Source organism: Sceloporus occidentalis, unplaced genomic scaffold, assembly GCF_023333645.1.
Source record: "Sceloporus occidentalis isolate IW3139 unplaced genomic scaffold, rSceOcc1.0.p SCAF_248, whole genome shotgun sequence".
NCBI classification, from domain to species: Eukaryota; Metazoa; Chordata; class Lepidosauria; order Squamata; family Phrynosomatidae; genus Sceloporus; species Sceloporus occidentalis.
In genome coordinates, this window is record NW_028317228.1 from 158,387 (window position 1) to 183,316 (window position 24,930).

A 24,930-nucleotide genomic window follows, 5' to 3' on the forward strand; every position below is an offset into this window, starting at 1 on the left:
AGCGCTCAAAATGGAACACGTTATCTTGACAATCTAAATTTAGCAGTAAATTATTATTTTTTTTGTGTGACCACTGCACAGTTATTTTACTTTGTGACTTTTTCCTAGTTTTTCTTAGAAACGTTGCCTCTCAAACTCCTGGAGTAAGAAACTACTGTCTATTGCTGTAATATATAGTGACCATAGCTGCTGTTTTTACAAATATATAGGTATCTTCTTGGCAAAGTTACATCTTCAGCATATGGTATTTAAAATATCATATTCATGTATTAACATGTCTGTTGCTTTAATATTGTGCAAAAGCAACATTTCCTAAATTTTATGGGTCAGCCCCTATTTTTTGTATTTAGGTAATACAACATGCTGGGGTGTTCCAACAATCTCTTCTGTACCAATGATTTTATCCTTTTGAGAGCTGAAAAGGGGCTTCATGCGAATGTGCCACCACACATCTGCATGTCCAGAACCCAAATAATGCATGGTGCCAATTGTGCACACCCAAAAAAAAGGCAATTAAATATTGGCCCATGCATTTTCCTTTAGTGGACCTATTACCAGGCCTCTGGGACAGCTTAATCTCTTCATGGGGACGTTGTTTGGCCCCATACACTCCCTATTCAATTGCCACCCATTTCCCATCTAGCCTCACCTCTATGCATGACCAGCCCCATTTCCTTGATACATGCGTGTTCCCTTTTGACCTCCTATTAGGCGAGGGAGATCTGCTGGGACTGTCAGGACCCAGGTAAGCAGGTCGGGTAGGAGCCCAGTAGCAGGGGACACAAGGGGTTCCGTTTGTACCCCACGATGCATGACAGCAAGTGGGATGGTACGGACAGGCGCAATGAAACACAGCACAAACAGGATACTTGGAAAGGTACTGTATTGATGAAGGTGATAGGACCAGCAAGTAAAGGCAGTAAGTCTCTAGGCAGGATGCCCACTGGCAGGGCTGACGGATACGGAGGCCCACGGGATGGGCTGACGGATACGGAGGCCCACGGGATGGGCTGACGGCAGGAAGCCCCCTGGCAGGGCAGACGGGTACAGAGGCCCACTGGCAGGGCAGACGGGTACAGAGGCCCACTGGCAGGGCTGACGGCAGGAAGCCCACTGGCAGGGCTGACAGGTACGGAGGCCCACTGGCAGGGCTGACGGCAAGTAGCGCACTGGCAGGGCAGGCGGCACAAATGCAGGTACAGGCAGGAATGCAGGTACAGGCACTGGTTCAAGGCCAAAACAGAGCGGTCTAAACACTCCAATGCAAAGGCCCTGACTAAAGGGCAGGGCAGGGCAGGTTAATAAAGGCAGGTTCTACTCAGGTGATCAGACTCAGCTGACCTGGTAATCTGATCCCGAGCACTCCAGAGGGAGGGGGAAGGTGGCCACTAGTGGTAGCAGCAGGACCACAGCAAAATAAATCATCCATGGTCCGGGCTAGTAGGGTGGAATCCTGACAGGGACAGACCTTGGAGGTCACTAGTAGGAATGATCATACACACTAAAACATTCCAGCCTCGTGTGGAAGCATCCCGTGCATGTTCTGCCTTAAAAGATTTATATGGTGTCCCCAGTGGGAATGAAGCACCATTGGTATGGACGCCTCTACTACCATCTGTAAAACGGCCAATGTTTGTCCCCGGTTGTCTCTCCCCTCTGCCTGCATACCTATAAACATAGGCTAAGAGTTTTGCCAGTGGCATTGGAGCCTAGAATTGGGTCTACACTGGGTTCTAGGCCACTCTGCCTATAAGTCACCAATCAATCCCAACAATTCCTCTTATCATAGGAGCAGCCCCAGAAATTACATTCAAAAGAAAAGCCGTCTAGTTATTATCCAAAATTAAAACATACATTTTAATTAACAAACAAGGTTGATTCCTATAGATAATAATAGATAATATAATAATTCTGTAAATCTTAAATCTATAAATATACACAGCAATCCAATGTAAAACCTAAAGTGTCCAAAAAAGTGTCCAAAAAAGTGTCCAAAAAAAGTATCTAAAAGATATCCTATTGAAACAAAGTATGGGGTTTCACAATGATTAAAATTATTATCACCTTCTGATAATTAGACTTTACACTATCCATAAAAAAAAAATATTAGATGTACAAACATCTCTTCCTATTTGTGACGTTATCCCTCCTTTAGAGCCTTGCCAATAATTCTATATCAGAATGGTGGAACAAAATCACAGATGAAACATGAAAGAAATCCCAACACACATTTCGCCAACGTTGCAGACAGCTTATTCGTAATAAATTATATATTGCATTAATATATGATATTCATTTTTAAGGTGATGTTATACATTAAACAGCAACACACACACACACAGCCACAAGGCATTATCAATAATGTTAGTCTCATTGGTTGGAATATTAAATATATAACTTAAATAAGTGAAAGAAATAAGTTACTGATGAGAAACTCAATGAGTTATTGGTAAACTCAATAGGTTTACATTAATTAGTTAATGAAACAAGGGCAAAAAAGTTATTCAAATTGTAAAACACATAAAAAACAAAGTTATGTCATACCAAATAAGGGCTGATTGCCCAAAATTATTTTAACTATTGTCTTCAAAATAATACCTGTAGAGATGATTTTTCTAGAATGCAAAGTATATGCAAATTCTCCAAAATACTATTGCTTGCTCGACTAGACTTCCTTTTACAAACAAACCAATGAATAATTATTACTCCTATTTGCATATACCATGAAAAGTAAGGGATATTCAGAATAGATACACAAACTGTAACTATACAAATGGGCCATATTTTCATAAAGAAGGTTTTTTTTCATGTTGTTCCTAAAAAATGAGAATACAAAAAATGTTGTGTCACCTTTGATGCAAATGTCACCAAAATTCCAAGTTTGCTATATAATACAATTCAGATCTGAGTTATCGTCAATCGGTGGTGTAGAAAGTGGAGAATACGTTATTGTAAATAATATGTCGGTGTTAAAGTGATGAGCAGCTAGGGTGGGCTCTGTGCAAGTCTTTTGGTGATAGAGTCCTCTCCTTCTCTAATGTTATCCATATTTAGGTAAATACTGAAACAGGGAAAAATAGGAACATTTTAATAAATTAATGCATGGACCCCATTTGATTGTTATTATGCTGTGTATCCTAACATTTAATGTAAATATAAATATGGACAAATGCGCAGTCTAGATGGCCGAATGGTTCTTATCTGCCATCAAATTCTATGTTTCTTTGTTTGAACTTAATGAATTCTGTAGAATTACTGTAGCTGCAACTGGAGTCGTACTCAGCGCAACACTGGGGATAGTAAGGCAGCCCTGGCACTTTAAGGCTGGTGGCCCCCTAATGCCATAAGTGCAGCAGACAGATATGACAGGCCACACGTTATGTTTTTATGCAGCTGGGTGTCCAGCAGGTGATTGCACGCTGCAGAACCTGATCTGTCGCCGGAGCCGCAGATTGAGTGAATACTGGGTGTTGTTGGCCAGCAGCCCACAGGCGTGCCAGATGCCCAGTCTAATCTTAAAACCAAAGAGTTTCTAGTAACAAGATATATAGAATGTGACACAAAGATTCTCCATCGTGTTGAGAACATGGGGCCTTGTGTGACAGAATACAAATAGGAACTGGATAAGAACTGGTAGGTTTTACATCTGTATCGGTAAATCACTCATACTTTAGGTACGACATATGGCATTGGGTCAGAAGAATAAGCCAGTGCCTGTTACGGGGAGGAAGCTTTGCTCTCAAGGAATGGAGCCAACTGTAAAAAAAATTCATTTGAACTTCATTCATTCACACACAGTCCAGAATGTGATGCTAAAAAAGTAAAATATTTAATTTTTCATTTTTGTAAACCTATTTGCCATTTTTTAGTCCATGTTTGAAAGTTGAAAAGAGAGTTTTCATTGTTTTCCCCTTGGTGGCAGCAGAGTGAAAATCGTACAGGTAGTCTGCCTTTTACTGTTTGAGCCGCTCCGTAAGCGGAGAATCTGAAGGCTCTCTTTAACCTGTAGTTTAACTCTTTGTCCTTAGGTTAAGCTAAAGATAACCTTGATTGCCTGCTGGCTAAACTGCAGCCACAATCCCTTGTAAAACATCAATTAACCTTTTTATTGAGAACAGCCTTACAATATAATTTTTATTTTACTTTACCGAAAGGCTGGTAAATAAAAGGAATCACCTCCCATCAGAAGTGGTAGAGGCTAATACAGTATGGGTATTTAAGAATTGTCGTTATAACTTTTACTTCGTTATTGCTTTCTTTCCCGTTATATCTTTGGGGAAAGCCTATAACATATCAGATTGTAGGCTTATTATATAGATTTAATCAAAAGTTATAACATTTTTAAGTGCAACTGTCTATAGTGATAAAAGCATATTATATATGTTGTAATATATATATAATATATAATATACATGAACTCAGATGGTATCCTTTTAATTTTTTCCAATACCTATATCATATACCACTGCAGCAGGTGCTTATGAGATAAGGGATTGACATGTAAACCCAAAGGAAAACTGCATACAAAATGAATGCCAATTCAAAGCATGTGTAAAATAAAAGAGTACGTTTTTATTGTGAGAAATAAATTTCAAGGCAATTAAGAAGATAAATCTGTGTGTAGGCTCTGTGTGCAGATGTGATTATGGGGCATGTTCAGGAAAAAAAAAATTTCTGCATATTTATCACCTTCTCCGGATATAAAATTGAGAACATGAGCAGAGCCTGATCTTTGTGCGCTCCTTCAATTTTGCAGATTATATTTGCTAAAAAAGAGCAGAATACAACATCTAGGAGTTGAACAATACTCAAGACTACACAACTGCTGTGAGTGCCCATTAAAGAAACATGTACCAATTAAGTGCATTATCAGCAGGATTTGCTGGACAAAAATTCGATCCATGCAACTTAAAAGGATCTGCTGCTAACGTCTTGGTGCCAGATACCACAGCACATCTTCAGAGGTCAATGCCTCGACCGGTCAGGGCTGTTTTGGCAGCAAAAGTGGAACCTACATAATATTAGGAAGGGGGTCATAATGTTATGGCTGATCGGTGTATAGCAATATGGGTTCATAAAGTATTTCTGGATCGAAGGTATGTGGCTGGGATCAGGTCTGCCATCAGAAATATTGGGGCCCTGTACAAACCTGAAGACAGGGTTTCCTTGTACCATTCTCCTCCCATTGCCCCACCAGGTCCTAAAGCTTGTAACGGGCCAACAAGGTCCAAATTCATAGGAAAGGGTCCATCTTGGCCCCAAAGTTTGCAATGTCTCTGTCACAGGTCACAAGCTGTGAGGGGCCAGTCCAATACACGTGTACCGCATGTACCCCCTGATGGTGGCCCTTGCTAGAGTACGAAAAGAGAGTGAGGAGTATTATAAGAAAGCAGAGGGGATGCTCATTGTTATGCTGTATTTTACCCACTTCTTATTTAGCCATTTATCTGTGTATGCTGAGACAGAGGTAATTATGAATAAGCAGGATGCTCATGGAAATTCTATGCATCTAACGTCTCTATTTATAACGTCTATGTTGGCAATGTGGCATATGATGAATAGGCAATTTAAATGTTAATCTAGCTATTCCAATTGTTACTTCTGTTGTACCGTATGAATGCATTTTATTAATGGGATTGAAACAAAATATATATGTTTATAGCAATCTAATACTGAAACTAAAGGTTAAGGTTTTGTTCAATAAACAAATACCAGCGTCACTGTAGGCATTATTCCTAATTTGTTAAATTATAATTTATAGCCAATTTTCTTACCTGCTTGCCAAGTTTATAGTAACTAGTGGATATGATGTAAGAAGTAACCTTTTCGAAAACAGTGACATTATTTTTTGGAGAAAGAGTTTTATAAAAGTAATACAACAATCTATTAACACACAATATGTGTCAAATACAAGTTAACCCTATAGATACAAAAAATAGATAATTTTACTTAGAGCAAAGAGAACACCCATGGCCACAGAACACCCTAGATGTGATCAATTTTGGGTGACAACATTTGTAAGATCATGCTGAGTAATGGGCAAACTGAACCCATGGCTACATCTGCTAAAGCCGACAAACATAAGGATCCTTATACGGACATTTAAATTGCCGGGGAAAATGTGAATCGTGATGAGAAAACACAAGTTGATGGATACCACTAAACTGGAGACGGCCCATGGAAACACAAAAACATAGACTTTGACGTCAGATAAGAACCATTCGACCATCCAGTCTGCCCATTTTTCCTGATGTATTAATCAGTCCTTGATCTTGTCTTAAATTCAGGACAGCTTTATGTCTACCCTATGCATGTTTAAGTTCACTTACTGTTTTGGCCTCGACCACTTCTAAAGGGAGGCTGTTCCATTTATCTACCACTCTCTCAGTAAAGTAAAACGCCCTTACATTACATCTAACGTTTGATAAAGTTATGAGTAGATTTGTTGTGCGCTAGTGTTTCAGCTGCATTTGTGAGAGCACAACTAGCTAGGGATTTCCATCTCGGCTAATGACTTACTTTATGCTGACATAATATCTATACATACATACACTTTTATTGATTTTGCTCATCGCAGGAGTCTTTATAGAGATGCTTGTCATATAATAGTATGGAAACCATCTATGTGTCCAGTCTTTTACAAGCTCTGGAGCACAGCATATTTTTTATGGAGAAGAACCTCGGCTGATATGGACTTGTTGATTCCAGGATGGATTGCATCACCAACACATAAATGTTACCCACATCCCAACAGAGATCAAAAAGTTTTGTAAGTAGAAATCCACAGAGATGCGAAAATGTGAACCATGATTGGGGTCAAGCTTGTAGATCTAAGATGTAATAGTCTCTGCTGACTGCTGTAATTACAAGGAAACCTCTGCTTAATCTATTTTCGAACCATCATTATTTAAAATCTATTCGTTACAGCAGATGTCTATGAAACATTCAACAACCGGTTCAATGTAATTGTGGGAAAGGAACAATGACTATATTCATGTAAACTAAATGTAGGTATTATAACAATTAGGATCAAGGCTGTATTTTTGGATAAAATGTTATAGGTTATTAAACTGTTGTTAGTGAAGTTCACAGTTTTTGAGGATTTTGTGAATTAACATGGCAATTCCCACGATCCCAGATAGGCATGTACATGGTAATTAAATCTTGCAGGCTCCTTATATGCCAATGATATATAAGTATGTTACAGAAGTCACAAAGACAATATATTAAATCCAACAAAAAGAAACAAGTGAAAAAATGTGTTGTTTATTTATAAACAATAAATAAAAAAAAAGATTAGGAGATTCAGTTTTTTTAATTCTATCCACCTAATGTATGTTGTATAGATCTTAGTCTGTAAGAACATGACACCTAATTAAAATCAAAATAGTATTTCTTTCTTCTGATGTAGCTTATGGGCAGCATATAAAAATGTTTTTACAAGATTGTTGAAGTAATTGTCAAATTTATGTTGCCGTATATCAAAAACATAAACTTTCACAATGCATTCATAATAGTTCTAAACATTATTTTAACAACTGAAGTCAGCCTGCGGGCAATAGGAACTTTGGAGGTGTACTGAAAAAAAAACTGATGTGATTTGTCTTAGTCCAACGGGATGGCGATTTCCCTACAGTTATCTTTAGCCTTTTATCTTTCTGCCTAATTGAGTTCTTTATCCCTTTTTATACTCACAGAAATCCCTATCCACTGTCTAATAGCTTCAAGGTCTCGGAAGCCATTTGACATCAGAGCACAGGAAATCAGCGTGCGAATAGAAGAGAGAATAGAATGTAATTTCTGTCGAGAAATCCGTGTCCAAAAGCCAACCTTATCACAGAATGATAAATACCATCCATGAACACAAAATCCAGTTATCTGATCAGATACAATGCAAGCTTAATGCAGGCATTGCCTTGGGACGTCATTCTCCGCAATGAATTGTGAGATAAATATGGTAGGGTCCTCTGGGAGGATCTCGTATGACGCTAACCTATTGTCTGCATTGATCTGGAACCCATCTGTATAAAGTACTAAAAATAATTGCTGTGAGTTGAGGAGGTTTAATATTATCAGAGCTCTTTGGAAAACTTCTGTAGTGTTTAGCGGTAACCAAGTGTATGTTATATATAAGGCAAACAGGTTTAACACATTGAGAAACAGAGGGTGATCAATGCATTTCGTTTTAAAAGGACTGTCAGTGTTTGATTCTTGAGGGAATTGCTTAATCGCACAGTTAACTGGTTACATGTTAAAAAGTGAAATCCTAAAATTCTTCTGATTATGAGCTTCCAGCACAATATCCCCCTATGCAAAGCAATATTCTGCCCGAATTAAATACATAGTACTATTACTAGAATATTGGCAACTCTCCTTATTCACCAAATAAATGGGCTTCTTTACATGCCATTGATATTGAGACCAAAAATGAAGATCAATCACAGGGCTCTTTTATGTGAGTTCCAATAAATCAAGTGTTTAGAGCGATGACTAAGAGCCAATAAGCCCTGAGGATATCTAACAGTGTTCAGCTACCTACGGTAAAGTCAGATGTCTTAGAGTTGCTTGAAATCTTCTCAGTAACGCTTAAAGTGTATTCGATATTTTCAAAGCTTGAAGCACATGTGACAGCTTACTGTGCTTTACTCGAAGATTAAAGGAATGTACATGGGGGGGCAACACATAGCAAACCAAAGACGACGCGCATGCAAAATCCTATAATGTAAATAAGATTAGCCCATCACTTCTCTATATTTCCCCATTTTTATTTTTCAGTTTTAGGGGTTATCCTCAGCCCCCTGGAACCCCAATGCAAAGGGTGGACAGTGGCCATGGTAAACAAAGAAAAGTTAGACATAGGAAGGGTATGAAGAACAATTTAACAGCCCAGAAGAAATTACTGGACAACAGCAAATAGAACTTGAGTGAGGCATATAATTCTTTTCCTATGCAACTTTACATCAGTTTTTTGTTGGTCAAATTAAAGGTATCAACTTCTGCTCTATGTTCTCTTGGGTTAATATGGCCATATTACAGTTAAATGCTAGTTAAAGAACCCAAGAATTATAAAGGCTTTTAGAAAGCTAGATTCATGATTGCTCCTCCAACACGTTAAAGAGTGAGATGGTGTGAGATTTGCCCTTGGATTATTGGAATATTTAATAGATTTTGAAATATCAAAGAATAGTATAGGGAGGCATAACACAAAATGTGGGGACCCCTGCAAGCCTACCCAAGGGCCCCTCTCTTGCTTCAGTCACATTTAGACCCCACCTACCTCTTTGTATTGGGTGGGGGACCAAGAAGATCCGGGGAGGGAAGGAAGACTCACGGAGGGTCAGGCTTCTGCTGCGGCTCTTAACTGAGCACACAGAGCACCCTCACAGAGAAGCACGGCAGCTCGGGCTTCCCCCCCAAAAAATGGCTACAATTTAGATACAATAATTAAAAACACAAAATGAAAAGACTACAATACATTTACTTTATTGAATATTCCTGAGGCCTACTTGTAAAAATGTAAACACGCTGTAATGGCAAAATTTATTTTTCAGTCAACCTTGCCATCTTCCCTGATGACACCTGGGAACCCTCCAGATTTTGCCCCGAAACTTCATGCCCCGCTATTCGCCCCACTTCCCCATTAAAAACAGAATGTGTTCTGGGATGTCGGCAGGACTGCCCACAACATCAGCGGGACTGTTCACCGACATCAGAGGAACCTCCTACCCGCATCCCACAGGGTAGTTGGAACCTAAAATTTCCCATGTATGCCTGATGAGAGGGTGGTAGATAGGTGGAACAGCCCTGGTAGAGAACTACAGACTAATACAATATCAAGGGGCAGGTCCAGGCCAAGAAAGGCTCTTTTTACAATTCCACTATTCTTACAGTATATATACATACACACACTATGTGGACAAAAAGAAAAGTCTGTGTAATTTGAACCTGTTGTGTTGTGCGGTTTATGATTTGGAACTGGGTTAGCTGGCCAGTTGGACAGCCAGAATATGTTGATTAGTTAATCTCTACAACGGAGTAGGATTTGTTTTCTTTTTGGTTTTGTTATTATATTATTATATTATATATTATTATATAGTGACACCATATTGTTTGCCTTGAGGAAACCATCAATAACTTATGTAAAACTTTCATCTTGATTACTTTAATTTGAGTTTCTTGTCAAAAACCTGGACAACTTGCCACTATATATATATTCAAATAACATTGACACAATAAATGAATAATTTAAAATCGTATGGCGAGCATCCACATAATAACCTAAAATAACCTGAAAAATTGAACAGGGGCATTACCAGAGTATTAAATCACATCATATTACTTACAATACATTAAATATTATAATAAGATTAAAATAAAAATAAGTAATTTAATTAAAATTAATGAAATAACACAATTATGCAGCAGCCAGCAACATCAATTTACACTGCACCCAATTTAATTCTGTATACTGACACCCCCACACAACCACTCACTCTAACACCGTACACTGACACACCACTCTATACACTAACAGACTCTCACTCTAACACGATACCCTTACACCTAACACAACTTAACACTGTACACTGACATCCCCCCTACGCACACATGCTGATGCTAACACCCCACAGAGTCTAGCATTGTACACTAACATACAGACACTCATTGTAGCAGCCTGCGCTGATAATCCCCTCACACATACAGAAACATCATACGCTTACATATACAGTGCAACCCTGTACACCAACACATACTGTACTCAGTTTAAATTATACACTCCCACACACACTTATTTTAACCCTGTACACTAACACCCTCACACATTTTGACCATTTATGTTTCATGGAGGATATTTTCACAGTTGCTGAACTTTATTTATTTAAAACAATATTAAATAGTGCACCTGGGTTAAACGCGTGTTAAAGAGAATCATTCTAGTCCCTTTAGGCCCCAAACAGTAGTAGTATGGATAGACTGTCAAATATATGTATATGCACATACACGGCCGACATACCTATATTTACACATTCACACTTGCCCTCACATACAAACTTACTAGCTCCAAACACACTCCCTCTCCTCTTTCTGATTACCCCTCCCCTTTCTCCCCATCTCTCTTATTTCTGATTATGTCTTCCCTTTCTCACTGTCTTTCTCCTTTCTCTTTTATTCTCCGCCTTTCCACTATCATCTCCCTCTCCTTTTATCTTCATTAATCCTGTGGTGGGAGTGCAAGGTCTGTTTCTTCAGACCTCCGCTTAAGTGCACCCTTGCACTGCATGCAGCTTCAGTGCTGAGCGCTGGAATATAACGGCATCAATCATCAGCACACGTTACTAGGGAGAGCTGAAACATAAATCTGAAGGGACAGACCTCGTGCTCCCTTAATTTTGGGCCGTTTAGAAGGGAATCCATGGTTCCCTGTTAGGGCCTTGTGCAGTGAACCCCCACATCCACCTTAGAACATGCCCCTGGAGAGAGTGTAAGTGGAGGAGAAAACGGAGAGAGACAAATAAAGATGAGGAGAAGCTGTGAGAGGAAAGGAGGAAGAAAAAGGAGGAGAGGATGAGAGAGAGATAGAGGGATAAAAAGGGGGGGGGTGGATGAAAGAAAGCATAAGAGAAGGAGAGAGAAAGAGAGCATAAGAGGAGAAGGTTAGAGAAAGGAAGATGCGAAATGGGTGTGGGAGGAGAGGAACCGGTGAGAGGGAAAGGATGAGTGTGTATGCATATAAGTGCATCTTGTTTCACATTTCAAAAAGTCCACCCACCCATTACCTGTCACATGGCTTTCCATATTTATTTTACGAAAGCTCCTGTCCCCTCTTCCTATGGCCTCACAAAAAATAAAAAACAAAGAAAAAACCTAGAGGGAATGCACAGGAGTACTGCATCACAGTCACAAGTGCAATTGCATCTATGTATTATGATGTCAAATACCCCACAGATTTACACACACAGATTTTCTTTGTTTGGGAGAGCTCTCTCTTCACGGGAGGCACCAAAGCCCCTTGCATTCGCCATGTTTTTTCATTGGATCATGTGTGCCCGATGCCTTCCTACAGTGAAAGCAGCCATCCTCACTGGGGGGCTCCAGAATATGATGATATATGTGGAGCTCCTTGTCTTTAATGAAGCACCTTTTACTGCACTCTGTAGGGGCCAGCTCGGTGCAGTGATCCATAGAGTTACCATAAGGCCGGTTTGGAAATTTAAAGGGATCTTTGTTGTATCCAGCCCATTCAACAACGGTGTTCAGGGGCCTGATCATCAATGAGGGCAATCTCTATTTTAGGGGACTGCAGCCCCCATAGACCTACCACCTAGTGAGTGATACTATTTTACTCACAACATGTGGCTGAATATAAATTGCAAATAGCGTTCAAAAATTTAGTTTTGTTTTTTGTGATGTTTATAAAAGGTTGATGTGAAATGACTGTATGTAAATCCCCTATAACATTTTTTTAAAAATAAGAGTTTCGTAACACAACGAACATGTTCTCTTAATGTTCTAACAACCTTCTGATATTTGCCTGCAAATGCCAAGGATAGATGTAGATCTATGATAGTATATGACATGTAAATGATTTTTTTTTGCATTACAGTGTACAGTTCACAAGAATACAACTATGGAAATGTTTTTTTATACTCTCCTACTTGTTGGATGTTCTTCATAATAAATGAGAAAGAGGAAAATTACTACTTAGCCCCTTAGACACAGAATGGTTCCTAAAAGCTACTGTCTGTATTCCAAGTTCTATATAGATGAGCCCATTTGCTACCCATGATTTAGTGAATAAACTCCATTGACAAACATAGAAGGCAATGAAATGAATCTGGTTAGAGTGCGGACTGGTAGGTCTGTACAGTAACTCAGGCAACAGCTTATAATGAATTTCAGGTTTGAAATTGGGATGAAAGACATGAAAAGCATTAAGATAAAAATAAAATAATAAATTATGTTCTTTGCAACATTTGTATTTCAATTTTACTATATTTTATTATACATACATGATTTTAAATAAATATTATATCAGTATTATACATTGATAAAAATATTTACATCGATAAAGTCTTATAACCTTTAAATACACAATAATCTATTTCCATTGCTTTTTCATTTTGGACACTCAAAATGGATCCGTGACCTTTGAATTTATGCTTTCTTTATTTCTACGTTTAGAATCACTAAAATGGTTTATAAAGAAAATGTACTCTTTGTCATATCCTTATTTTATAAAAATACTATACCGGATGAGGGAGGATATTTGCATTTAAACGCCATAAGTCTTAAATTGCTTTATTGAATATATGTCAAAGATCTTATTTAATAAATGAATATAAATATCAAAAACAAATATAGTTCAATATATTGAAATTAAACATAACAAAGCAGGTGCTAATTTATATTACAATTACAGTAATTATTTTGGCAACTTGAATGCACATAGCTGCAAATATTATTATGTGCAAATAAAAACGTTAGAAAGGGTCAACACTTTGGTAACATGGCTCAAAATAATATTTTACAGTTAATAAATATATATATTTTTTTAATATCACAGTATAACAACTGCATAAACCATATATAGCCTCGAAAATATGCAATTCATATGAAAACAAAATTGATCAATTATTTTAATAAATATGTTTTAAAATCCAGCGTGTCAAATAATACAAAATGTTATGTAGACAGGATTGAAAATAATCGGATAGTGAAAGTTTGCAACATTTTTAAAACCTTAGGAGAAATATGCTGTTTCTTGAATAACAAAAAAATATATAAATTAGCCCAGTGCTTTTGCTGTGAAAGATTTCATTTTTCCTGTTGCCTTCCTGCTTGCCAAAGTACATTTTTTTGATTATTACAGTAAATGGAATATCTCAGAGCAGTAAAATTGTATGTATAAAACAGAACAATCATGTAAATAAATTGCTACATTTGAATACTTAATGAGTAATCAACTTATTGGAAACCTGGTTATTTTTCAACTGGAAAACAGACCTCCTCCACGCTATTTCCTTGCTGTTTTTCAAGTTGTCTGTCTAGTTGATTGTACTCAAATGTCACCCGATTTATATATTTGCCACTTGACACCATTCGCAAAACACTGTTGTCACATCCTATCTTCATTTGAGCTACAGGTAGAAATATAAAAACCATTGGTTAGATTTTCGTTAAAGCGAGTTTTTTAATTTCTAGACACTATATCTTATTTTCCTGTTCTCAGGATCTGCATGATTATTCCTCCCCCTATAAATTATTTCTGCCACGATGTTTAGTTGCTAATGCTAAAATCTAGAAGTGGAGTCTAGAGTGGTCCACAAAGAACCTGTTAGAATGTATGGGTAGTCCTTAGGACTGAGTGTCTAGCTAGGTCTATATAAACTAGGAGAATAAACTATTTAATGCAAGTTTTGATTCAGCAAATTAAATATACATTATGATAAACAAACCCTGGTGACATCTTCCTGCAAGAAGACCTTGATTGGCCTAGTGTAATAAAGTTAAATCTATGAGATTTCCTGAAAATCACATCACCTACTGACCTTTGTATTAGCAGGACCAGCAGGAGAACCTTGATAAAGATGGCCCTTCATAATTCATAATGAATGAGCTGAAACGGCTAATCTCCTGAAAACCTACAAACTACATAAACTACATCTAGTAAATAATAAACTCCTTTGTTATATATGGTGTTAGTGTGGGTTGGGATGCTGGGCTGGCCAAGTCAACTTTTGAAGAGTACTGTTACAGAGTAACGGTGTCCTGCCTCATTTGACAAGATCATGTACATAATTCTGTGAGTGCATGAGAAGCGTTGGTCAATAATCTTTATACAGTTCATTCTTTTACTGCTCAATTGCAAAGACAAAAAGTACCACATATATGTCATTTTTAAAATCTAAGGCTAACATTTTTTAAGGCTAATTATCCTTGGTGCTACAGTGCCCTCACGTACCAAAGCCATGAAATGAGTGACAGAGGTCAGCCAACGGCAGCATCTTGGAAGTGTCTAACCCGGTACCTCCTAAGAGTTCCACAAAATCATCAGCGTCCCCGCATCCTGTAGGTGGAGGCTTCTGTAAGCAAAGTAAATAGGATAAAGAGAACAAGAAAAGGTGTTGTGTACAGACTTGATACATTAGATTGTAAGCTCGTTATATGCTATTTGTTATGTCTACCTATTGTATAGAGCTGCAGAATATGATGGTGCTATATAAACCAATAAATAATAATACTTTAAAATAATGTTAAAGAATGGGCATTAAAATGAATTTAATATGTATTCTTCATTGGGAAAATGTGCCATCCCAATTAGTCCTTCTCATCTATAATTACATTACATTACATTAGGGTCAGACATTTGCATTTTATTTTTTTAACAGATGTTTAAATAAGTAGTGATGCTTGTGTTTAGCCATAAGAAGAATTGCCACAGGCCAGTATATGGTAAGACGCTGCAGGGCCTGACTAACAACGCGGCAAAATGCACATTTACCCCATGTACACAGATCTCAGGGCTGGATTAACTGGAGCACACGGAGCACTTTTTTGCAGGTGTGTGTATATGTATGTGTAGGGGGTGCAGAAAAGGTGCAGAAAAGTTAGAAAGATGAAAAAAATACAAAAGAGGTTAAACAAAAAAAGATAGAAAAAAGTAAGGAAAATATATGAGCAAATGAAGTGTAAAAAATGAAGGGCAAAAGAAAGAATAGAGCAGAAGGGATATTGTTTTTACAAATAGAAAAGGGTTTTTTTATTTTGCAATATTGCGCTGAAAAGTCCTAAGTTGGTTGTGTTTTAGCCGTATAGCGCTTACCTTTAACTGAAGCTCATTGAAGTGGCCCAGAGTAAGGTCGGATATTTTAATCACCACTGGGTAGATTATGGAAAAACTGCAGTTTCTGTGTTGATGGGGGATAATCATGGTAAATCTTCCACTGGGTGACTGTGAAATCACGTTACACGCTAAGGAATGAAAATAAACAGCGGTGCACTTGTACAAATAGTGTCTGGAAGTACAAAATAATTACTGTCTGGAAAAAAAACAGCTTAGTGACAGCTGCATCAATATAGAAAAACAATTTACTTTTTAGTTACGCATCCCGAACAACCACTACTATATTTCTGTTGATGTGTTCCTGGTATTATCAGCTTTTTAAATAAAGGGTACTTTTAGGGATCAACTACATGTTTTGGCTGGCTGGGGCAATATGGGTACTGGGAGTTGTAGTCCACTTTGCTCAGTTGCTCTGGTGGTAGACCAACTCTCATCATTCTTCAGTCAGAGGACATTAGAGGAAAAAACATATTCAACTTAAACTGGTAGTATTTTAAGCCAAGAAACGCCACGCAGTATTTATACTGCAAAAAATATATACTTCAAGAACTCCCTGGGAAAAATCAATAGTAATTTCTGCCTGGGCATTTATCAGATCATTGTAACAGTCATTTCATTATTGCGTGTCCCTGAAGAGATATATGATTTTATTTGCAGCTTTATATAATGATTTGGAAGGGAGACAACTTACGAAACAGATTAGGAATCTTGCGTATCGTTAAGGTGAATCCATTTCCTGGTTCTTGGACCCTGAAGAAAATCATTGCCACATTTTGGGATGACCTTGTGATGCTGCCGACATTGCCAATTTCACAAATATCCGTGTAACGTTCGCTAGTGGAAAGTGGATGGTCCAATGAACTTGGAAACTTTTCTCCTTTAATTATCCAGCCATCGAAAACCTGCCAAAACGTAACAATTACATAAAATACTGTAGTTATTTTTCATCATATAAGTCGTCACAGTGGGACACTTTTTTTAAAAGAAATAAGCGAATGCCTATAAGAAGTCATATTACTCATATTACTAGCTGGTATTACAAAAAAAGAAAATCATTACATTGTACATAGTTTCAATGAATCACTTCGGCATCCGCAGCTCATTCATGTGTTACTAATAACCTCAGCATTAGTCCTTTTTCATCTTGGTTAATGACATTAGCCAATATCTGATACTAGATTATAAATGTAACATTGTAAAATAGCCAATAACAAGACATTCATACTTCATAAATCAAGTCCCTGTATCTATCTATCTATCTATCTATCTATCTATCTATCTATCTATCTATCTATCTATCTATTTCTCTAGCTTGTGAGTAGGGCCTTCTTTACCTAATGTAATGGTTTTTTGAGTCTATTAATTCTAGCTCCATGGCAAATGATATGATTTGGGGAGACAGAAGACATATATATATTTCCAAATAACAGTATAATAGGAAATAGGAAAGTGTAACTTTTATATACCTATTTGAAAGTCTCTGTGCTTGCTCTTTTATATACAAATACTCCTGTGAGTACAGTATCTGGGTCCAAGATGAACAGATATTAACGACACAGGGGAAACCTTTGTCGAATCTACCTCTTCCCAATCTATCAATTTTTGTTTAACGCTATGGACAGACACCTATAAGACTGCCAAATCATAAATCCAAAATATAATGCAAATACTGATTCCAGCAACAGCTTGTTTTTCATAGCAATCCTACAGAAAACTTAAAAAGGTGAAGTGTAAAGAACAATTCACCAATGACTGTAAGCATTTTTTTGCATAACATGAAGGCTTGCAAGATTGTAAGCTCTGAAGAACTGGGTCCACTTCTCTTACCATTCAATAGCTCTCTTATATGTAAATCAAATTGTGTACAGCACCGTAAATGGAGGATTTGAAAAAGTGATAGATCTGCTTTAAGAAAATTAGAAAAGGATGAGTTGGTATCAATCCAAACACCAACACCTGGCCCCCCTGGGGGAACCAAACTTCCCAAAACACCTTCTCTCCTCCACATCTGGCTCCTGATGTTTGTCCTTCTGGATGTGCTTGAGGATTTTCCATAAGCAGTGGTTGAGTCCCACTTGACTCATCACTGGCTGGTTTGGCCCTTCAGATAACATATATAGTTTTTAGAGGTCGAGTATATGGACCAAGCAACCTCCCAGACCCTTGTTCCTCTTCATTTTATTGTAAAAGAATATACAAAAGCTAATGTGTTCATTATAGCTTAAAACTCTGGTAGGGTTATGGATTTTGAGAAGACATCAATGCATTACTATATTTAAACAGATTCATGAATTCACTGCTGATAAATTCCACGCAAGAAGGAAACATTTCAATCCAGCCTGGAAAAATGACAATAAATTCCTATTAGCAGTGATTTTTAGTCTGTATGTACACAAATACAAATGTATGTTTTTGTTAGAACGGAATGTAGTAAACAGGACATTATACTATGTCACTTGTACCAAACTAATGCGTGCTGCGTGACTCAATTCATGTAAATAGTGTGATTCCTGCTTGTCCAGTATGAATCTTCTGTTTTTCTCATGTTTTGGTTCCCAAATACACCTTGACTAATTGCATTTAATTCTGCACATCAGCCACTCTGACTAATATTCCCAGAACTACAAGCACAAGGAACCTTTTTTTTCCACTAAATGGGAACAGCCCTCAAACACGTTTCTAAAAATAGGGAATTTCTATTGAAAAATATTGTTTTTGTATATATTACTTTTAAACTGCAATCACTTTTCCGTAGTGGTGAGTATATTACCCATCACAAACAAGCTCTACACCCATTGCAGATTCAGGTTTGTCCATTAAATCATTGCAAGTGAGTTTTGTAGAATGAATTAGCTAAATAATGCATTTCATCTGTAACAATAATTGGAGTCTATTCACTAAAGATAGAGCTTGTAGGAGAGCTGTGACTTCCTGATATTACTATGCATTATGAAGTGAGCTTCTCTCTCAAGAAGGACTTACTTGGCCCTGTATAATGTATTAGTAATGAGGGAGGGGAAAAAAAATCCCCATACCGATTTAACTATACACTATACAGGGTTTTTTTACTTTCTTGCAAACAACCTCTTTTAGTTTATTTAAGGTCAGGTTGGTTCGGTGTACCTGGGTTCTTTATATGCTTCTCATTAACAAGTACAAAATTATGAAGAAAACATAAACTGTGTTATACATCTTACAAAAAGTCCTAGAGGATATGGAATGAAGGAACCTGTAGAAGAGAAGTGCGTAGATAAATTGATAAAGGTAGAGCTATAAAGAAGAGGAGGTTTCATGTCTTTGAGCTTCCAAAGTTAGCCAAACTAATTTTTCTATTCAATTTCTTCTCCCGGAGTTATCATTTTCATCCCACCAAGCTTAAAAGGGCTTTCTGAATCAAATAACAACAGTAGGAGAGAAATGTTTAGGAATAGTCATTTAGCCCCTGATATTGCGTAAAGGCAGGATTCTAATATGTATTCCGTAAATACAATGACATGTGTTTTTTAGCGTACAGAATTTTTACATGTAGGATTTGGTAAATGATAGATCTTCTGTGGTTTTTTGGTAATGCCATATACCCCCAACATTTAAGGTGTCCAAATAGGGTCACCTGTGTTGAGGGTGTGGCAAGAAGCAGGGAGGGGTGGGGCTGGTGCCAAAACTGGGTGGACCTTGCCAGAAGTGGGAAGGGTTGAGGCGTGACCACCTGTCCTTCTTATAGGGAGGGCCACATCATGGCACTCGCCTTCAGGGTTTCACAAGGGGTGAAAATCAGAGGATCTCCCCAACTGGCCCATGATCCCCACTGCCTGCAAAGCTGTGGCATTGGGGCAACTACCAAGAACTGAAGATTGGGACTGTCTCACGAAAACCAGAACTGTTGGGTTCTATGTATGTATGAATGCTAACTCAACCACAGAGGTGGCATCATGCTGAAATTAATACAGTATGATTTTATGTTCTCACAGGAAGTGCTTGAACACCATTTAATAGAACGGCTGTTACAAATATTGGTTGCTTGGAACGCAGCAATAGTCCCAATAGTCTTCTTTCTCGTTTTCCTAAGCAACTTGAACATGAAACAGAAAGTTACATCACAATTCTGAAGGCTATGATTAAACATGTTTTCATCAATTTTGATGAGGGACTAGCTTTAAACATGCCCCATGCCTTTTCCTTAAGGCACGTGAAGTCCCACATACACCAGGGATACCTCAGGATATATGCCAATAGGTAAGTTTTACTATTGATACATCTAAGAAGATGGAGAATCCCATAGGAATGGTATCTAGAAGCTTAATAAAGAAAGCTATAGCAGAAATACAAGTATTTCCTGCACTATATGAAACATATTCCATTTTGTTTGTGCATTGACAGAAATATTTTAAATTTTGTTATACCCATTAGCCATATGAATGCTTAGCCTGCAGTAAGACACAGCAGGAAATGAAGGAATCAAGGTGTTACATTCCCCATTCCCCTTTCAACTACAAATAACTTTAGATATATTTATAAGAAACTATATCCACCACTCTGCTTTCTAGATAAGGCCATCACAAATCCTCTAATAAATATAAAATATATTTAAAATAAATGTCAGGACACTGGGTGAACAAGCTAGCTTGAACTTGCTGGGACTATCTCAACCACAACTGGCTGTTATGAGCACAAACCTTTAATTGTGCAAGAATTAAATTGTGATTTACTAACCCTAATTTCAATAAGGATCATATAACTATATCAGTTCATTGGTCAAGTACATTTTTTATGGGAATTTGGCTGAATACTGTTTTTTATTTTACTTCTAGTATTCTTAGTCATGAGTTGTAGGCACATGAATGGCTATATGGACACTTTTGTAAAATGTAGGGCTGTGAATGATACAATCTTCAATAAATAAACTTAATCTATTAATAAATAAATTAATGTATCATCCACATAACCAACAGAAGTGCCCGAACCAGTCTTCTGGAATACTGATATGTTGCTGTTCCTAAGGGATAGTTTTGATAAGCTATGGTCATGTCTAAAAAATCCTTATATTCTGGAGACATGGAGGGCGGACTGACAACTGGTTAAAGGAGGTTAAAGCTCTGCTCTCACATCTCTAAGCCATGTGTGTTTTAGGAGTAGTAGACTGTGACAAACCCTTTTCTTCTACCCCTTTCCCAATGAAGACCCGTCCCTCGGAAATGGCAGTTGTGGAGTTGACCTTCCCCATAGATCTGTGAGTTATGCTTTTTTTAAATTATAGCTCAGATTTACTGGTAGTTTGCAAAAAAAAATACTTTGCCAATCCCAGTGCCCTACATCTCTAAGACACCATGAATTGAAATCAGAGAAAATTGCTCCTTGTTGTCTGTTGATGTATCGTAGTTGTTTCAGTGCTCCACTCAACACAATCCTTTTTTCAGAAATGTTCTTTTTTGTCCTTTCTAATTTTGTTATGGTCTCTTAGAGAGATTATTTGTAGTTTCTAATATGAACAATGTGTTTACCACAATAACAGTTCTTATATTAAAAAAAAAACACTTTTCACCTTGTAAATTAATTTACTTGTGTTTAAGTCAAAAGTACCAGAAATGATGCTCGTATATTATTACATAGGAGTAGAATATTAAGGTGGTGGCTCCAGACTTTGTCACTCTGCCCATTCACCCGGTGAGTATGTCTATTATCATTCTCTGTATCATTGTCCTTAGTGATGTGCGGCGATACCAGTCCATATATAAATAAGAATAGATTCAGCTATATGCACTGTTACACAAATAACTGATTCCCTCAACCACAGTAGATTGAATTAACAGCTTCAATGCACAAACATTGACTGGGATTTTGTAAAGATAATCACCTAGCATTTCTCATTAAAGGAAAGACAAATAGAATTCTGAAACATAGCAAAAAATCAGTGAAGATGTGGAGGATAGACATCATTGGTATTGTCATTTGAATAATAAGTTCCAACGACAAACCCATATTGCACTGCAATAAAATAGGAAGGGTTAAAAGAAGATTCCTAGCCAATAATGTATAGATACATTTCTATGTAGATATTGTTTTTTATAAAACATATACCATGGGCTTGTCGATACACACAATTTCTATGAAGATCTAAAATGCATGCACCATAAAAACACTTTCTTAGAGCCTCTACTGCGTCTTAATAATTGTCCATAACTTACCAACTGTTTGGCTTTGAACAATTATTTATTGATTGATCTAGCACCATTATATTTATTTAGCAGCGTTCTACAATGGGATAAAGGTTTTACCTGCAGGATATCACCTCCAAGGCAGTCGATATTTACAAAGTTATATTCAATGGTGATAAATTCTTCAGGGTCTCCAATAATGAACAGAGCGCAGTGTAGCTGAGGACGGTCTGCCTTAAATGTGAATTGGCCATCTATACTCAGCATGTCAATACATCCTAAAGAGAGAGAGCATATGGACAGTTATCTTTATAGGAAAAACACACACAATTTGGTTAACTGTTTGACTTTGTACAAATATGATCTTCTGGTTCAGATTTTGAAGAAGGGTTTTGAGTGTAAACAATCAGGCAGGTGTTAAGGATTAAGCATGTTCCTGATTCTGTACAAGTGATCCAAGAAATACCAGGACCTGTACAAAAACAGGGCTGGAGTGTGTTTTTACCTCTTTTTTGAATGCAAAAATGGTAGGTATATAGAAACACATATACAAATAAAATAATCAGGATTTGTTTTGAAGATAATTTCAGTGCTAAAAAATTATGGTATTATTATTATGGTATTTTATTGCCCCAATAATATAAACAATATATATATATATATATATATATATATATATACACACAATTATTTTTATATATTAATTCTAGACAAAAAGATCAAATGAATATATATATATATATATATATATATATATATATATATACACACACCGGTATATATATATATATATATATATATATATATATATATATATATATATATATAGTGCCATGTTTACACTATAATGTACATAAACTAAAAGTATAAAATTGATGTCTGCCGAAAGTGTATTCCAAAAAATGTTCCTCTCTAAACTAATATTTCTTTTCTGCAAGACTTACCAAGCCAGTTTTATCAAGTTCTACCTACCTATGATAGAATAAAATATTTGGAAACTATTTATGTTAATTAAATAGAATTATTTTATAATAAAAATCTTACAAATTATGGAATGAATGAGCTAAAGCCATATATTGTAATGCCATATATTGTTTCACATAAGTGAAAACATATACATTGTACTATGTATTTAGCAGGAAACCATATATTAACCCTTCACATGACAAAGTGTGCCCAGCAGTCTATATTAGAATGTTTTCATTCTTCGGCGTTCCATCATACTTACTGAGTGACCTGCGATAAATTTGCTCTTCTGACAATTGTCTTTTAATATCGGAGTGAATCATATAAAGCGCATCTTCTGCTGCATTTCTCACCTGCGACAAAATAAGCAAAATTTACACTGGCTTGAACAGGACAAGCACAAACCCATCATAAAATAACACTTTCAATGCCATCATAGAAATCTCAGAGTTAGGTGCAAGAAAGTGGCTGCTGTCCATCCCGCCGGCACACAGAGAGTTCATGAGTAACCCAACTGGTAAAATATTCTGTTACAAACTTCCAGGTCCTACATTATTTTTAGAAACTCTTACGGAGTTTGAATACCTAAAAACCCAAATCCCAGTAGCAGTCAGTTCAGGATTAAACAATAATGTCTTTTAAAAGTTTGCATAAAGTCCTGGTCCCTTGACTTAGAGTATCTAGATCAGGTTGGGGAAGCTGGTGGCATGACCTCACCTGTATGTACCTGCTTTCACCCTTTAGAACTGCTAGGAAGATGAGCAGAATGTGCCACTGGAGCCTGGGAATTGAAGCCATGCTGCAGATAATCCCCCTTCCACTACTGCTGTGCCTGTTTCCCTTTCTTCTAGCTCGTGTTAATACAAGGAGGAGCCTGACGGGTCTCCTCTGACAGACCCCTTTATATAGAAACTTGAGGGGGAAGGCACTTGGTCCTCTCACTGATAGGAACTCAGTAACCATGGGTTACCCTGTATGATAGAATACGTGAATCTGACGAGGGGCAAGGACACCAAATCCTACCCAAGTCAAACATTTAATTGGAAACCTTTATTTATTTTTTTTTTGCTTAAGCGGCTGGCGTAGTTTAAGTGTCATGTTAGGTAAAGAAAGTGCCTGTGTATTTGATTTCACAGTGTAAATACAGGCTTTAATGACAACATGTTGGGAAATGGTGTGCAGATTTTAATATGTACTATTAGACATAAAAAAGATTCATGATCTACATGATAAGTAAGCAATGAGTTGGCTGTAGGTGGCAAATGACATCTTATTTAAAAATGTTACAATGTTTAATAAAACTTTGTAATAATAACACAAACTATTTTATTTTTTTTTAAAAAGGATTCAAACGAAATTCCTTTTTATTATAGCATTAAACCGGACAGCATCTTTTTTATTCGTTATTTCATTTAGACATACAGTACGCCCAGAGTGGCCACCTGGTTGGCTGGGCAAATGCCCCAAGGGCCACACACTAACCCAATCTGCCACTCTAATGGCACATTTGCTGCTGCAGAAACAGCTGGATATGCCCAGCCACGCGCTACATGAGCATAAAAACGTAGTGTGGGCCACACATATCCACCCAAAGGCCTTAAAGTATATGACCAAAGGTATGTGGACACCTTTTCTAATTATTGAGTCTGGGTTTTCAGACATTGGCAGCAGAATGGGTCATAAAGCTCAGTGATTTTAAATGTGGCACTGTTATAGGATGCCACCTGTGCCACAAGTCAGCTGGTAACATTTCCGACCTGTTACAGCTACCCTGACCCACGGTAAGTGCTATTATAGTAAAGTAAACACGGCTAGGAGAGCGAGGCTACATAGCGCATAAAAAAGTTGAAGATCAGTATGCGCAATCCCAAGCATCGGCTGGAGTGGTGTAAAGCTACTGGACTAGCGGTGGAAACGTGAAGTGACGAATCACGCTTCACTATCTGCAAGTCTAATGGACTAATCTGC

The 24,930-nt window shown here is 37.3% G+C and overlaps 1 protein-coding gene across 1 annotated transcript; it reads right to left on the reverse strand.

The window, feature by feature from the left end:
- Window positions 1-13,980: 13,980 nt before the first annotated feature.
- On the reverse strand, window positions 13,981-23,760 carry LOC149276073 (corticotropin-releasing hormone-binding protein). Its single transcript, XM_089503932.1, has 7 exons — window positions 23,680-23,760; window positions 23,225-23,315; window positions 22,117-22,274; window positions 16,536-16,746; window positions 15,824-15,972; window positions 14,963-15,083; window positions 13,981-14,138 (listed from the first exon to the last, which is right to left on the reverse strand). Exons 1-7 carry the CDS (start codon window positions 23,758-23,760, stop codon window positions 13,981-13,983), a joined length of 969 nt encoding a protein of 322 aa, XP_089360058.1.
- Window positions 23,761-24,930: the final 1,170 nt, after the last annotated feature.